General features: G+C 44.4%; 1 protein-coding gene across 3 annotated transcripts in view; it reads right to left on the bottom strand.

Moving 5' to 3' along the window:
- Positions 1-14,581, bottom strand: part of GALNS (galactosamine (N-acetyl)-6-sulfatase) — a 51,591-nt gene that overhangs the window by 14,772 nt on the left and 22,238 nt on the right. For all 3 annotated transcript variants that reach the window (XM_019505392.1, XM_019505393.1, XM_019505394.1), the window contains 2 exons: positions 10,880-11,016; positions 8,284-8,386 (listed from right to left, as the gene is read on the bottom strand). In XM_019505392.1, the coding sequence (XP_019360937.1) occupies positions 8,284-8,386; positions 10,880-11,016 (240 nt within the window). The remainder of the gene's footprint in view (positions 1-8,283; positions 8,387-10,879; positions 11,017-14,581) is intronic.

Genomic DNA, 14,581 nt, shown 5'->3' with positions numbered 1-14,581 from the left:
GGGGGGGGGGGGGGGAAGCAGTTGTGCCATTTGCTTATAAAGCAAACAAACTGAAAGGCTTTCTCCAGATGTGAGCAGCATTTGATCGGCAAACAATTTTCCAAAAATATCCTGCGTGTTTTAATGGACAGCTGGTCAGCGGAGCAGTTAATATTCTGCTTTTCAATAAAGCAAGGAGGTTAGAAGCCCATGAAATCCCATTTATCTGCACAGAGCTATAGATTCCTGAATCAGTGGCTGGAAAAAAAAATAAGAGAGTGGCTTGATAGGTTGTAGCAGGCTACCAATAATGGACTTTAAATGGGTACAAAAATGATTGACCTTTTAACCTTCTGGTAGGATAGACCTCTGAGATTGAATGAGGTTTTAATAGTGGAAAACAGACCTTAAAACAAAAACAGAACAGTTAATGGAAAGGTATCAAAGCCGACATAACATACAAATTATAATTTGGATGCAGATCAAACAAGCTATTTAATTAAGAGTCTGCTAATTGGTGCACTGCTCCACTAATGCAAATGTTTTAGTTTGAGGGAAGAATTTATTCTCTTGGGCATTCGCTTCTATGTTGCTCCGTATACATTTCACCCTTTGCTTCTCATATAATCCTTGTAACAGGAGTGCCGGAGCACATTCCAGATTACATCCTGCAGATTCCCGAGAAAGGAGGAAGCTTCAACGTAGGGGTCTGTCTGGCAGGCCTTGAAAGCCAGTTCCTTGTTCAAACTTTATCTACCTGGGGCGGGCAGATGGAGCAAGACAATCCTTTCAAAGAAACAATTCAATGACACTGATAAATAGCAGCCCTAAAACATGGCTTGGACCATTATGAAGCCCTTTAAAGGGCCATTTCTAAAGCCCTTTAATTTTATCTCCATAAAAGAGGGCTTGTTATTTCATTTTTCTGACTTACATGGTGACGGTCATAATCGAAGGATAGGAGGGAGGGACTAAACTGGACAGCTTAGGTCCTGTGCGAATGCAAGCCCTGATCCTGCGTAAGTGCTAAAATCCACCGGCACTGTACCACACAGGACCTTACAGGGCTCTGTGGAAATCCCAAATGGCAGATACGCTGCTATCCATCAGGACCAGGTTTGTAGTCTCAAATATTACGGAGGCCCTCTGCCCTTAAGAGCTTCCAAACCAGTCTATACCTTTAAAAAGCCAGCTCTCTGCTTTACTGGGGAACAATAAAAACTAGCGTCAGCATGGAGGGCATAAGAAATCCCTGTTTGCAACTCAAGAGCCTTGATCCCATAATCCATTCTGCATATTGATTTCAAGGGCTCGCTTGACTGACCTGGGCACTGCACAATCATTAAAACCAGGAAGTGGTGAGTAACCAGGACGCTGGACACCACGTATCAGAGTATGATACCCAGGAGGATGTCTGATGATACACAGATACCCTGTATAAGATGGAGCGGGTGTCTCGCAGCACTGAGAAAGTTTCCGATGCATTGACAAGAGGGAATGCTAGTCACGCTCCAATGCGCCTCACTCCAAAGTCTTATTAAACAGGTACCTGTGAGCCTCTTTTTTAATAAAAGGCATTTTGCCAAAACTTGGCATTTGAGACCTCATGGTATTGTTGCCCAAGATGGTAAAGCAGCTTATATTCTGAAGGAGAACAAATTTCCCTGCTTAAATAGTCTACCTCTATTCTGTCCCATTTGGTGCTTTGTAAATTCAATGCTGTTTTCAGTTTGTGAAAAGAAAACAGCACAGTGTCTGACACGAATCAACTGAAAGCCCAAGAGTCCTGTCTGGACCACTTCCCTTTTCTGGAGCTGGGAATTTTAAATCAATTCTGCTTTGGGAAGCATTTCAAGATACAGACAATCCACCCATCTGAACATCTGGACAATGCCTCTAGCAGCTTGGGAAGCATGCCAATTAGGTTGTGTGTGCTTGCCAGGAGTGGGGAGGAAAGGTGACATGCAGAAAGATGCTAGACCTTCCCCTGTTGGGATGAAAAACATTACCCTTGGTGAAGAAAGCATGATAGGCAGTTTGCCTGCCCCTTCTCCCCCTCCCCAAAAGCTGGAGTGGGCTCCAATGGCAAGAAGCATGCAAAGAAAGGAGGGAACCCTTTCTACGTACTTGGATGGTCAGAGATCAACAGAAGAGAATTTGAAACCATGTCATCAGGCGAGGATTGTGTCCCATTCCTCAATAAATAAGGCAATCTAACTGCACAGGACTCAGAAGCTATACCTGAGGGCTGTGGCAGGCTCATGTACAAGGCAAGACAGGTCAGGTTGGCAGCAGAAGCAAAATGATGCAGCTCCATGGACATTGATGGAGCTTTGCCAATTTGTGCCAGCCAAGGATCTGGCCCCAATATACCTGGCGTCCCAGAGGCCACCCTAAGCAGCACCACTTAAACAGTAACTTACTTCAGACAGGAGAAGAGCAAAGAATTGATCCAGTCCCCGCCCTCCTCACCGCATTGTTTCCTTAAACATTTTCTTGGAGAGACTGTTAATCAGGAGGTGCTTTTAACTGGCTATTGATCCTCAGCGCAGCTCTGGTATTTTACTCTCCATGTTATCGGAGGCAAGATGCACATTGACCAAAAAAAAATAAGTGACCTAACACGGGCTGCCGCTTGCGTTTCGGCAGATCCCCTAAGCGAGCGTACAAACCAGCTCAGGAGGATGCGCCTACAGCACTGCTCAGTGTGCGGCGGCCAGCTAAAACAGCATCGGATGACTTGAAAGCAGCAGCCAGAAGCAACTCAGCTGGTAGGGCAGATGCTTTGTGCTGCTGCACAATCTTGTCCGTTGGAAGGGAATTGCCACTGAGCTCCACTGAACTGTACCCCCTCCCGTCTGCTCCAAAAGCAACCGGATGCTTAAGGGGCCAGGGCTGCCTGTCCTTTCTTCCTTGCAACCGTATAACTAACCTCAATTTTTTCCCCTTCAGTAAGAACTACTGTTGGTTGCACAGCTTGTGCCTCAATTTCCAGAGCAAATGGACCACAGATGCTATGTCAATACAGACATGAGACAAATGCAGCAGTTTGCCAGGATGGGCTCTTGGCCAAGTGATGGAATCACCACTTGTGTTAATGTAAGCCCTCCGGCAATTCATCACCCTGGCACTCTCCCAGACTGCTCCGACTTTACAAGTGACTGCGGATTACAAGAGCAGCACAGCAAACGCTGGACTCCATCTCCTCGTTCCAACGCACAAAACCCAACGCAGCAGCAAGAAAAGTATATTAATAGTAGGGGAGGGAAAAAACCCACTAGGTGGTTTGAGTTAGGGATCCCCAGCGCTGAAGCGACCTGCTGTTTCGAGTCAATGCCACAGCCCTGGGAAGCAGCAATGCTAAACCAAAGCCTTCAGATCTGGAAGGCCGAGCGACTGGACACCTGAACATGCTGTTGCTGCTTTCTCTTGGCAACCACTTCAGCCCTGTTGAACAAAAATCGCGTCTAATGTGTTAACTGTCTGGAAGGGACCAGAGAAAAGAAGCGAATCAAAAAGTCTCCATCGGCTTTCAAGCTGGAGCGATCGATGACTAGCTCATATGCTCAGAGGACCACAATCAAATGTCATTATTTGTGAGGTTCTACTTGACTTCACAACCCCCTCGCAGAAAAGGCTTTATCGATCCCTTCACGTTGACGAGAAGGGCAATCAGAACAGACTGCGGCAAGAATAACCCCTTTGGCATTTTACATTAAAACAATAGGGCCTTCTCTCCCTTGCACACAAATCGTTTAAAGGTACAGTAGCCTTTATGGGAAAAAAAAAAAAAAAAAAAATCACTGAAGATTACTAACAAGAAACTAAGCTGACAGCAGAGGCCGACTTTATCAGCCACTGCCCGAGACACCAAAAGGCTTTTTTTTCCAAAAAATATATATTTTTAAAGATCTAGTCCAAGCTCCCACGACTGCTGCACAATATTTATGCTGTGTTGGAGCAACCTCAGAAGTAGGCAGAGGGGAGAAGCATCAATCTCCCAGTGGCTGCAATTCCGCCTCCTTGCATGGGGTAATTAAACCATGGGTTCTTGAAGAATCCTGCTATCCCTAGGAAGGCAACCAAGTAACTCCACCAAGAAATCCCAGGTTTCCTTATCATTACCCTCTTGCAGGCCTTGAATAAGGCACACCTGTCTGTCTACTCAAGGGAGGGTTAAATGCAGCTACCCCCTCCCCTTATTCTGGCCTTCTGCCCAGTTCAAGCCATGGGATTTCTCTCCGCACATTCCCACTGGAGTTAGGGCATGCCTTTCAGAACAGCATCTGAGCTGGATTTAAATGTTTCCAGAGATGGAGAATTTGCCACAACACTTGGTAAGTTGTTAGCCATGGTTAAGTAACCTCACTGATAAAACAAAAATCCTCCTAAATTAGTTTAGCTCCAGCTTCCAACCAGTCTTCACTCCCTTGGCAGCAACACTGATTCTCTAGCCTGACATATCATATACATAGCTGTTCATGTCACCACTAGATTTGGCTGGGAGAGCAAGATGGCCAAAGAGTAGGACAGGAGAAGGACCTACACTCTGGTACCCATCAGCACAAAGGCAAAGGACAGCAAGAGCCACATCCTCTAGCAAGTAAAAGACATGGCAGCTCTGTGGGTTTCAGCTGGCTGAGTATCTAGCTCCAAACAAATCCTGCTGGTGGTTCACTGTCACACCACCGAGGCAGAATATGGGCAGATTATCCCCTCTCCACTGCCACCGCTTCTTTTCAAATGCCGGGGGAAAACAACAAAGTCAGTTTCCTGTTACATCACAAGCCGATTCTCCAAATGAAGTCTGGGGCTGTGCAATTCTGATAAACTTCTGCTGGTCTGCTTTTTTTAATAAAAGTCTCTCTCCCCAATAGAGCTTGCAAGTTAAATACCAAATTGTTTAGAAATTCTATAACATAAGGTCTCAGCAAACTTCCTTTCCTCCCTCCTAGTCACCAGCTCCTGAACATTAGACTGTTTGAACTGCATAAACGTGAAATCCCTGTAAATCAGAAGTTTTTTATGGTATGAGCATGACAGCTAGGTAAATATTCCTAATGGGAGCATCCAAGGTAGTTTACAGACAAAAGGGATCTGAGCCACAGAGCCCTTAGTCTCACTTACTCCTTCCGAGTGCATTTATCTTTCCTTCCCTTATGCTATTTGAGAAAGCAGCCATTCAAAACTGGAAGTTATCTAAATAATCAAGTAGAGAGGGCAGGGGAAAATGGCGCTGCATGCAACACCTTGGTGCTACGGAAAAATGATAAATGATTTATGGAAGGAATCTGATTAGAAAATACTAGGTCTGGAAATTAAATAACAACAAAAAACCCCCAGCACATTTCATGTTTGTGAGTGATGACATGAATTTTAATCCCAAACCATAATACAGATGATGGAGACTAGTTAGGACCCATTAATAACATGGGAGTTTAATAAGTTAAATAAGACTGTGAACCTGTGTACTGTTGGCATGGGATCTTTGAAGTGTAAATATTCTCAATGCCGTATGTGGGGAAAAGTCTGGTTCTCTGTTATATAAAAATATAACATGTTTGCTTCCTATAATGCTGCAATCAAGCAATTAGCATCTGACCTGGAAAACTACAGTTCCTCAACCTGCCCCAGTTCTTCTGAACCAAACCTGAAAAGCTTTAAGTGGCCAAAAGGCATGTGCAAGGGCAGATCTGCGAGCACGATAACAGTTTGAAGTGCTCCAATACCAAAACAAAAGAAGGGTTCTGCTGTTTTTAATGGCATTCCCAGGCCTAAAAGACCTAAATAAAAAGAAACCAAGCATGGCTTAAAAATACTGCAAGCTGCCTCTATTAAATAATTTTCCATTCTGACAATTAACTAGGGAATTTCAAGAGCAAACAGAGGTTTGGCTAAAATGTGAAACTACTCTATAAAAAAATTTAAAAAAAAACAACAAGATACTAAATTACCCATAAAATAAATCTCCTGAAAAACCCACAGACAGCCGTCTTGACATATCTGGCCAGCGTCAGACCTGCTTTAAAATGACTGCAGCTCCAATAAAGACAGTGAAATATACCTGCTTGTATGAGGTTGGATTTTGGCCCCAGAGTGAGTTTCACGTCTAATAAATCTCTGCGACCGGCTCTGATATTTAAGTAACAATCCAGTCAGGAGGCCCTACAATTACAGGAGGCAAAGCTTGCTGTACTAGCCAAAGCCCCAGTGGCTTGGCAAGTCAAACTCACCGAACATGTGTTCTGCTCGCAGTGGAGATTTCTAACATCACACGTATGCATTCATTAAAATCCATTTGCTGTGAAGCCCACAAGCAAAACTGGCCCTCCAATTCTGCCAGAAGAACTCTCACCCCAAAATTAATGTGACCAATAAAGCCAGTGTCTGCAAAGAGGGACCTGGCTAGCATGTATGAAAGATGAGCCCAGAAAAAAACCAAGAAATCAAACCAAAAATCAGAACTATAAAAATATTCTGCCTCTCAATGTCTTCTTGTCTCTAAAAACTTGCTAGGGTTGTAATTAAGGCCTGGAGGATGTTAAAGAAGAATCGGAAGAAATTTCAGTCCCAGCTTCCCCTCTGCATGTTGTTAATGGTTAGTCTGTCCACTAATGTGCTCCAATTTTACCCACATCAACCACATGTGATACAAGCTGCAGGAAAGCAAGTGAATTTTTAATCATCTCTGATGTACAGTATAATTGCTGACTTTTATCAGCCAGTAGTTAAACAAAGACTTAGAAAGAAAGAAATATTCCTTAATTGTACAACTGCCACTGCTCACAGTGAGAAAGTCTTTGAAATGAGTAACTGGTCCCCATTATCAAAGCTATACACATATTCAGACATGTACAAATAGGTTTAGATCAATGCAGTTATCCCCCCCCCAAAAAAAAAACCCAGGTATGCAAGTGTATGTATGCACTTGTATTACAACAGAGAGCAATTACTCATACCTGACATTATCTCCTGTATATATGAAAAGTGCTTGCCTCTGAGCATTGTGTATATAATACATACACTCTCTCTTCCAGGGTCCCCATGCAGAGGGAAAAAAATCTTTCACGCTCCTTCTGTATCACTTGTGAGATACAAGCTTTGCTCTCACACTTGTGTAGACAAGCCCATTATATTGTCCCCTTCATGCAGCGATAACATCGGCCACAAAGGGCAACGCACCTTTAGAGCCCCAAGTCCCTTTCTCTTGGTAAGTACGTTTGGCACTGCCACTACAAATCCTAGAGCAACATCAACTCCTTGACCCTCACAGGATTTGCGCGCACGCGCGCGCGCACACACACACACACACAGTAAAAAGACTACCTTAGAGATGACATTTCCTCCAGACACCCCAAGTAGAGAAATTATGCACTTTCACATCCACAAATGTCAATGGCCCTCACTCCTGCACCTGTGATGCCTGAAGGACCTACAACATACACAAAAAAACCCAACAACAATCTTACAAACAGTCACCCTAGCAGCCTACTGTCAAAATTGCTGGGAGCTGTGCCACAATATATTTACTTCACTTGTAAGGGTAGAACCAGCATGGGACATTTGTGATCCTGGCAGCTGTGAAATGCCCTGGAGTTGAGTACCCAAGTTTAGAATAAGGAGGACACAAAAGAAGCAATATAGCAACTGAGCGTGGCTTAGAACAGTAAAATAAGCAGGCAGGAAGCACGAAGGCACCCCATCTCTAGCAAAGCCGGTGTAATCGTTCTTAGAGAAAGGGTGGTCGTCTTTCACCTAGTTCAGCTCCTGACCACTGTGTTTCCTTCTCTCTCAATGCATCGCCTCGAAAAAACATCTCATGGCATTTAGACAGTGAAGGGCACTAGGTTTTCCACATTATGCACTGAGATCCATCCCATTAACTTAATGCAACTATTCAAATGGCCCAAACAAACTAGAAGAATGGTCAGACTTTGTCAGGAAAAGCTGCTTAACAGTAAGGGGTACTGAGTACTTTTATATATATTAAAACGAATATTTATAATATATATTAAGACAAAAAGCCAAACCCCCGCCACGCCATAAGAGTCTCTTATCATCACCTTGGCCTGGCACTGACTTCTATATAGAGGTGCTGAAATACCAACCTCCTGCCTTTATGCTACAGACTCTACAGTTCTTACAAATCACTGCCTCAAAGAAACAGCTAGTTAAAACAGTGTGCAGTGATGCACCAGGATTCTACATGCTTCCTTAACAGAGTTATTACCCCAGGTGCGAGACACCTGGATGTGCCTGGTTATGAGGAAAACAGACTCAATTGGGGGGGTTGGTTTCTGTTACCTTACTGTACTCCTCCCAGGAGTTGCTCCAAGTCCAGTAGTGAGCCTTGTAAAGCCCAACTCTTACTGCCATCATCTCGTTGCCACGGTAATAGAATATCGGCCTGACAGGGAAGCAAAGGGAGAGGGGGGAGAAGTACAGCTGCATGAGAAATGCGATGTGCCCAAACAAGCGCTTCGGCAGGCGCACTGATAAGGGAGACAAACACTTTAATGGAGTCTGACTTCCGATCCAGCTATCAGTCAGGAACAGGCTGCCTTCTAATCGTCTCCACTGCAAGGTTTTCAATTAACATTTTTTAAAGTGTTCATCAAGTTGAGAGCTCACACTGTGCACGAATGAAACATTATACAACTCGGCTGCCAGCGATTGTTAATCCTTGAACTATCAGACCCTGTAATTTCCTATAGAGCTTGACGATTTAAACACCAAACGTCTCAGAAAAGAGTGTGTGCACACGCGTGTGATGGGGACTCACAGGCTGTGCGATGCTTGGTCTCCTGTTTGTGGCTGGTGGCACAGCGCAATGGCAGGAGGCTGCGAGCTGTTACTGTCACACAGGTGGGCTGGAGAGAGATTGCAGATGGGGGATCTCCTCCTAGGTGCCACAGTGCTCTGCAGTGCTATCACAGGAGCCCCCAACTGAAAAATACCAGTATCCAGATGCTTCCTATGCCCACACATTTCCTCCCCAAAAAGCCTTGCCAAGTTGGCTGAAGGCAGCCCAGAACACCACTTTTTTCCCCAAAGGTCCACTGCTCTCACACATCTGCTAAGCATAGTCCATCCTCAGTGCCCAAAGCAATCCCCTCCTCTACCTAGGTTTCACTGCCAAAAAACTCTTATTCTTGGCATGAATGGCAAGGCAGGCCCATGACATTCTGTTACTGAGCTGTACTGTCTACAGGAGGCAGGACTGATTGCTGGCAGCTTTTCTCACCCAAGGACCTCAAACTCAGTCAGCCCTTCCCAGCTGTTTAATGCTGGTGATACAATGAAGTCAGAAGCCTGGTTCTCCTCATTTTTAAGGTGTGTAGCTTTTTCTTAAACTCAGAATCCCTAGCCAGCAAGAACCGTTCAGCTGCAGGGTGCCACCGCGAAGAATACTGCTTAAATGGAAGGGCAAGGTTAAAAAAACAAACAAACCCTCTCAACCTGAAGCATGGGAGTGGTTGTGGATCCCTTCTGTTTCAAGGCTAAAGTTAGGTCTCCTTCGCGGGCACCTTACACAATGAGCCTTCTGCCCTGTGCAACTACAACTTGCTTATGAATGAAGGAAGCAATGCTGCACATCAGGGAAGGTCCAGGCCTGCATTCCCGACATACCTAAATTCCCCTGGGATCTAGGGAGGTTTAAAGAACATAGATCTGGGCGGAAAACATTCAGAGCAGTGAAGTTAAAACAGAACAACCAGATCTGTCCTCCCTCACTCTCACCACTCATGTTTTGAGAAGCTGTTACATGCTTTGGTTTAGGAGGATGCAAGTCCTTTTTCTTCAAGCAAACAAAATATTTGCTATCCTTCTTCCACCTCTGTTGTTCCTGCTTTCTTCACTAAAAGGAATGCCAATTCCTAACCCACTGAAAAAAATAACAGAAATGGAATTTTTGCCTTTGGAAATTTGGTTTTCCAATTAAATCTGGGAACAGAGATGTTTATTGTGTGCACTGAAAAAGGCATTTATTACCTTGTAATCTGTGTTACAATAAGGTGTTTAAACCAATTAAAAAATAAAAACTTCAACAGACTTCAATTACTGCTGGTAGCAACATTTCATAGCCGGCCTACACCTAGCAATATCTTAGACCAGCCAGCGGCTGAACTTCTGATACTCTGTGCAGAAGCTTTCTGCTTTAGTGGGCACACAATTTACTTTACTGAACAATGGCTCAAGTCCAATATGTAAGGAGTACCCTGAGAAGCATCTCTCTGCCTTTTCTGCTCTGATCCATCAGGTCTTGTCATTACAATTGCAGCTGAGCCCCAGGGAGTGAGTCAAAAATGCTCACTATTACACTTTAATACCACACACCTAGGCCCTACCCCAAGCTGGTCACCTCCCAGGTCTCCAACTGAAGTCTAAAGTTGAGGTTCATCCCTATAAAAGGGTGCAGACACACAGATCTTTAGGTGCACATGAAATACCAGCCAAGTTCCTCTCCAGGATCAAAGCCTTCAATTGTAGGCTCTTTCACATCTGGCTGTGCTCCATGAAGGGCCCAGTACACTCTTGGATGTGAAAGTAATAAAATACTAGCGCATCCTTTCCCCCAGGTTAGAGTTCATAGAATTTACCCTTACTGCAAGCTTATATGCCTCCAGAGATCCATGCTAACCCCCATGACACTTGCATCTACCCATGAAATCCACTACAAGGCGATATGTCAAGTGTCAGGAAATCCCACTTGACTAGCTCCAGCAGAGAATTAAGAGAGAAAGAAAATCGTTGCTGCTCACCCCGATTCACCCACAATGCACTGCTCCCATTCTAAAAATAATGGGAGGAAGTTTAGAAACAAACAAACAAGTTCCACGCCTGTCCAATAACCCAAGAACGGCAGACGGGAGCCACGAGCTCTGTGCTTCTAACTAACCTGTCAATTAGCTTGCCCTGCAGGACAGCAGGTAGAAGGTCAATGCCGTCAATCTGTCTGTCATCGGGAGGCTGCAATCCTGCCAGCAAGAGGCTGGTGGTGAAGAGATCCATCACGCTACCCAGCTGATGACTCACCTGAAAGCAACAAGACAACAGAAGAGGCATTTGCAAAGACCTTTCACGCAAACTTGAGCCTAGGGGCTTAATTCTTGTTTCCATTTCCTTTTTTGAACGCTGCCTTTCCACATGCCATGCTTGGAGCACAGTCCTGCTCCCAAGGAAGTAGTTTGCAAAGCTGCTTGGGGCTGAAACAGGTCCTTGCTCTTTTCATGGGATTTTTTCCTATGGATCTCACTCTCTCTGTTAAACTTCTCCTTTGATTTCTTAGATCACTGAGAAGTCAGGCTGTAAGTGACCTCAAGTCCAGTGGTTTTCAACCTGCAGTCTGCGGATCCCTGGGGGTCCACAGACTACTTCTAAAAAGTCTGTGAAAGATGCCTGAGATCAATCAAAAGTATGCGAATAGCCACACTTACCATTCAAAGAGGTCTGCACCTCTATTCAAACTTTTTTAGGGGTCCACGAGTGAAAAAAAAAGGTTAAAAACCACTGATCTAGTCCAACTGGGGATCAAATCTGTGACGTTGGGGTTGATTCCCTTTCCCCCACATTTCACCCAATATCCATGCACACAATTTGGAGAGGCTCACTGCCCTACCCCATTTCCTTAGGCAAACGATGATTCATTCTCAGACTGAATCAGTCTGAGACCATCCAAGGACAGTTGATCTGGGGTATTTTTAATGTACATTTTATTAGTGGAGAAATGTTTTTGACTCTGGCAGCCTGTTGTAGGTTTTCTACTTTAACTGGAAGCCATATTCAAGATCTCTCCCATTTTTTTTTTATTTTTTAAAAAAGGAAACCAGCTCATCCTATACAATCTGTGCGCTGATGGGTTTCCTTCCAACTGATTTCTCCCCCACAAGCCATTTGATCATTTTGGGCCATGCTACTGCATTCAGAGATGATCACGACCCTTGGGACATGGAATTAACCAACGTTATGCAAACAGATATCTTCAGTCAAGTGAAAAGTGAGCAAACGCACACTCGGCTCTAAGATGCGTCAGTACCAGATGGGACACAGAAGAACCTCTTCATCCATGCTGCAAGTTCTACGATGAGGACTCATCTGGTACAATGCAGCACACTTATAAACTGGAGAAAAATGCTGCCTTTTCCACTCTAGGCAGATTTACAAGTTCTGCCCGTATGCCAGGGAAATACTGATACACCTGTTACAATGCTATGACTGGGGACCTATTGACATCATGGTGAGACCATGGGTTTTTCATGGCCCAAAGAGCTGATTTTGTGGGCATTTCAAGACGATTGGTGGAGGGCGCATCACTCAGTCTACCTCACTACTGTTTTCGGTTTTTTTGGTTCATTTCCCAGGGAATTCACAGCCAATGCATGATTTTCTGGCAATCACAGAAAATGCTGTTTTTCACAAAATCTGCGAAACTACAATCAAGGTAGGTCCCTACCTATAACCATCCCTCCCTAAATCTTGCTTTATTCTTCAGTATTTCTGCTATTAACTCACAGAAGCCCTGCTACAGAGGTGATGCAAAAAGGCTTATATCAAAACTTTATCACATTATAAGTGAATGTCTGCAGCACATCAGCTCAGGTATTTGATGGTCCTGGGCCCTACTAAGGGAAAGCAAACCTTTTGTTGAGATTCTAGACGTCCTTCTGGAATTGACTGGTTGCCCTAATGCTTTGAAGGGTCCCCCCTTTCTGCTCCAAGCAATCTCCCTCTTTTCAAAACGCAGCTTGGCTGGTGAGCTCTCTTTTGCCAACCCCCTCTGACAGAGTAGCTATGCCTCCCATCCTTCCATGCCAAAGGAAAGGCCAGTCCTTACAAACACTTCATGTCAGGCCATGTCACCAGTGAGGCTACTCATGGTAGCAGGCACTAGCCAGGGACCATGGAGGGTGTGCAGGAATAGACCTTGAGTAGACTGCTTGTCTGGTCTGTGCACTTTGGAAAGAGCTGTATGCACTGCAAGTGGGCACAAGGAAAGTTCTCCTCTTTCAAAGAATATATCCAGCCGGATGCTGACAAGCCTGATCTGCTCCGCGCATCTGGATGCTTTGCCAAGTTTAGGAGCTGAGCGGTTAATAAAGAGGGTATTTGGCAGCTGAAGTAGTTATTAACATGCCCGCTCTTCATGTGCTCCCTCAGCATCAGGAACCAAAAGGATCACTGGTATTTAAGACATTTTGTAATTAGGCTTTAACAGTTTAAGACAAATCCAGAAATCACTTTTCATGTTGTCACTTCAAGCCCCTCCCTTCGATCCATAGGCTAAGAGGCAGCGAGAGCAATAGGCAGGCTGAGACCCACATCTCTGCTATTCCCTCCTTTACACCCTGCATTATGACAGCCCTATGGGGCCACCACCGACTTGCTGTACTGGCCCTTTTTAAGCATAACCAGATGTAGATGACTCTCTTTAATCATCCAATTACGTTCATGGTCTCAGACAACGTCCTTCCAAGAAGCAGAGAAAACTTCTTAAGAAAATTAAATGCCCATGCCACAGCCACTTGGATTTATCTGTGCTCTGCAGCACCGCATTGAGGAAAAAAAGAAGAAAAGAAAAAGGTTAATATTTATATAATCTTTGAAGTATTTTCAGAGAAAAATAAAAAAATTACCATTTTCTCCTGTCAACAGCACTCTTTCATTCCAGTCGCCTTTCCCATTTTTTTTTCAAAAATAAAAATAAAAATCCAGAGAGAGTAACAGCCCAGAGAAAATAAATAATATATAAAAAAAAGAGTGAGATCAGATATTCCTCGTATCAGTAAGGAACAGCCGGTATTACGCACGTAAAAACAGCTCCCCCTTCCCTTTTTTTTTTTTTTTTTTTTTTTTAATAAACTCTCAGTGTACACACACCGTCTTTAAGAAAATGAAATCCTTTTGCTGTGGGCCACGTCGCAGGAAGAAATAGTCACCACTGCTGTTATCAGCCCTTTCAAGCTTTAACTCTGAATCAAAGGCGACAATTAATAAAGTCGCCCCCGCCAGGAATGGAAAGGAGGAAAGCTAAATATTTGAAACTGGGTGAACAAATGTCAGGGTGTTTTTAAATAAAATCCTTTTACAGTTATCACAGCGAGCAGACCTGATATCCCTGTCTAATTCAATTTCAATTTGCGCCCCACGGGAGATAGTGAAGAAAAGGTTGCAATGCTGTCTTTGGGTTGATATGTTCTTTTCTCCTTCAGGGAGCAGGAACTGGGGGTGGGGGAGAGGGAGGACGGGAGGGGGGGAAGCACAGACAGAGAGTAGGAGAAGGATTCAAATACCAGCAGAATATGAATTTCTTCTAGCTGGATCCTTCCAGAAGGCAGACGTGATGCGGGGAATGTTTAAAATGTTGGCTTGTTATGAATTCACCTGGAAAATACAGCCAGGGGAAGGAAACTACGAAAGGGTGTTTGCGTGTGAATAAACGTGCCAAACGGGTGGCCCAAAGCAAACGGATTTTGAGACCAACAGCAGCAGCAGACTCCTGCAGCATCCCTTGCCTCTAGACACCAGCTGTAAATCAGCTGGCTCTGCCGGCTGCTAGCAGAAGCAGCCACAATCCTGCCACTTGCTTTTTTTTTTTTTTTTT

Source organism: Gavialis gangeticus, unplaced genomic scaffold, assembly GCF_001723915.1.
Source record: "Gavialis gangeticus isolate Ggan-Ray unplaced genomic scaffold, GavGan_comp1, whole genome shotgun sequence".
Classification (NCBI taxonomy): Eukaryota; Metazoa; Chordata; order Crocodylia; family Gavialidae; genus Gavialis; species Gavialis gangeticus.
Note: the sequence above shows the minus strand (reverse complement) of the source record. Positions and strands in the feature narration are given on the sequence as shown.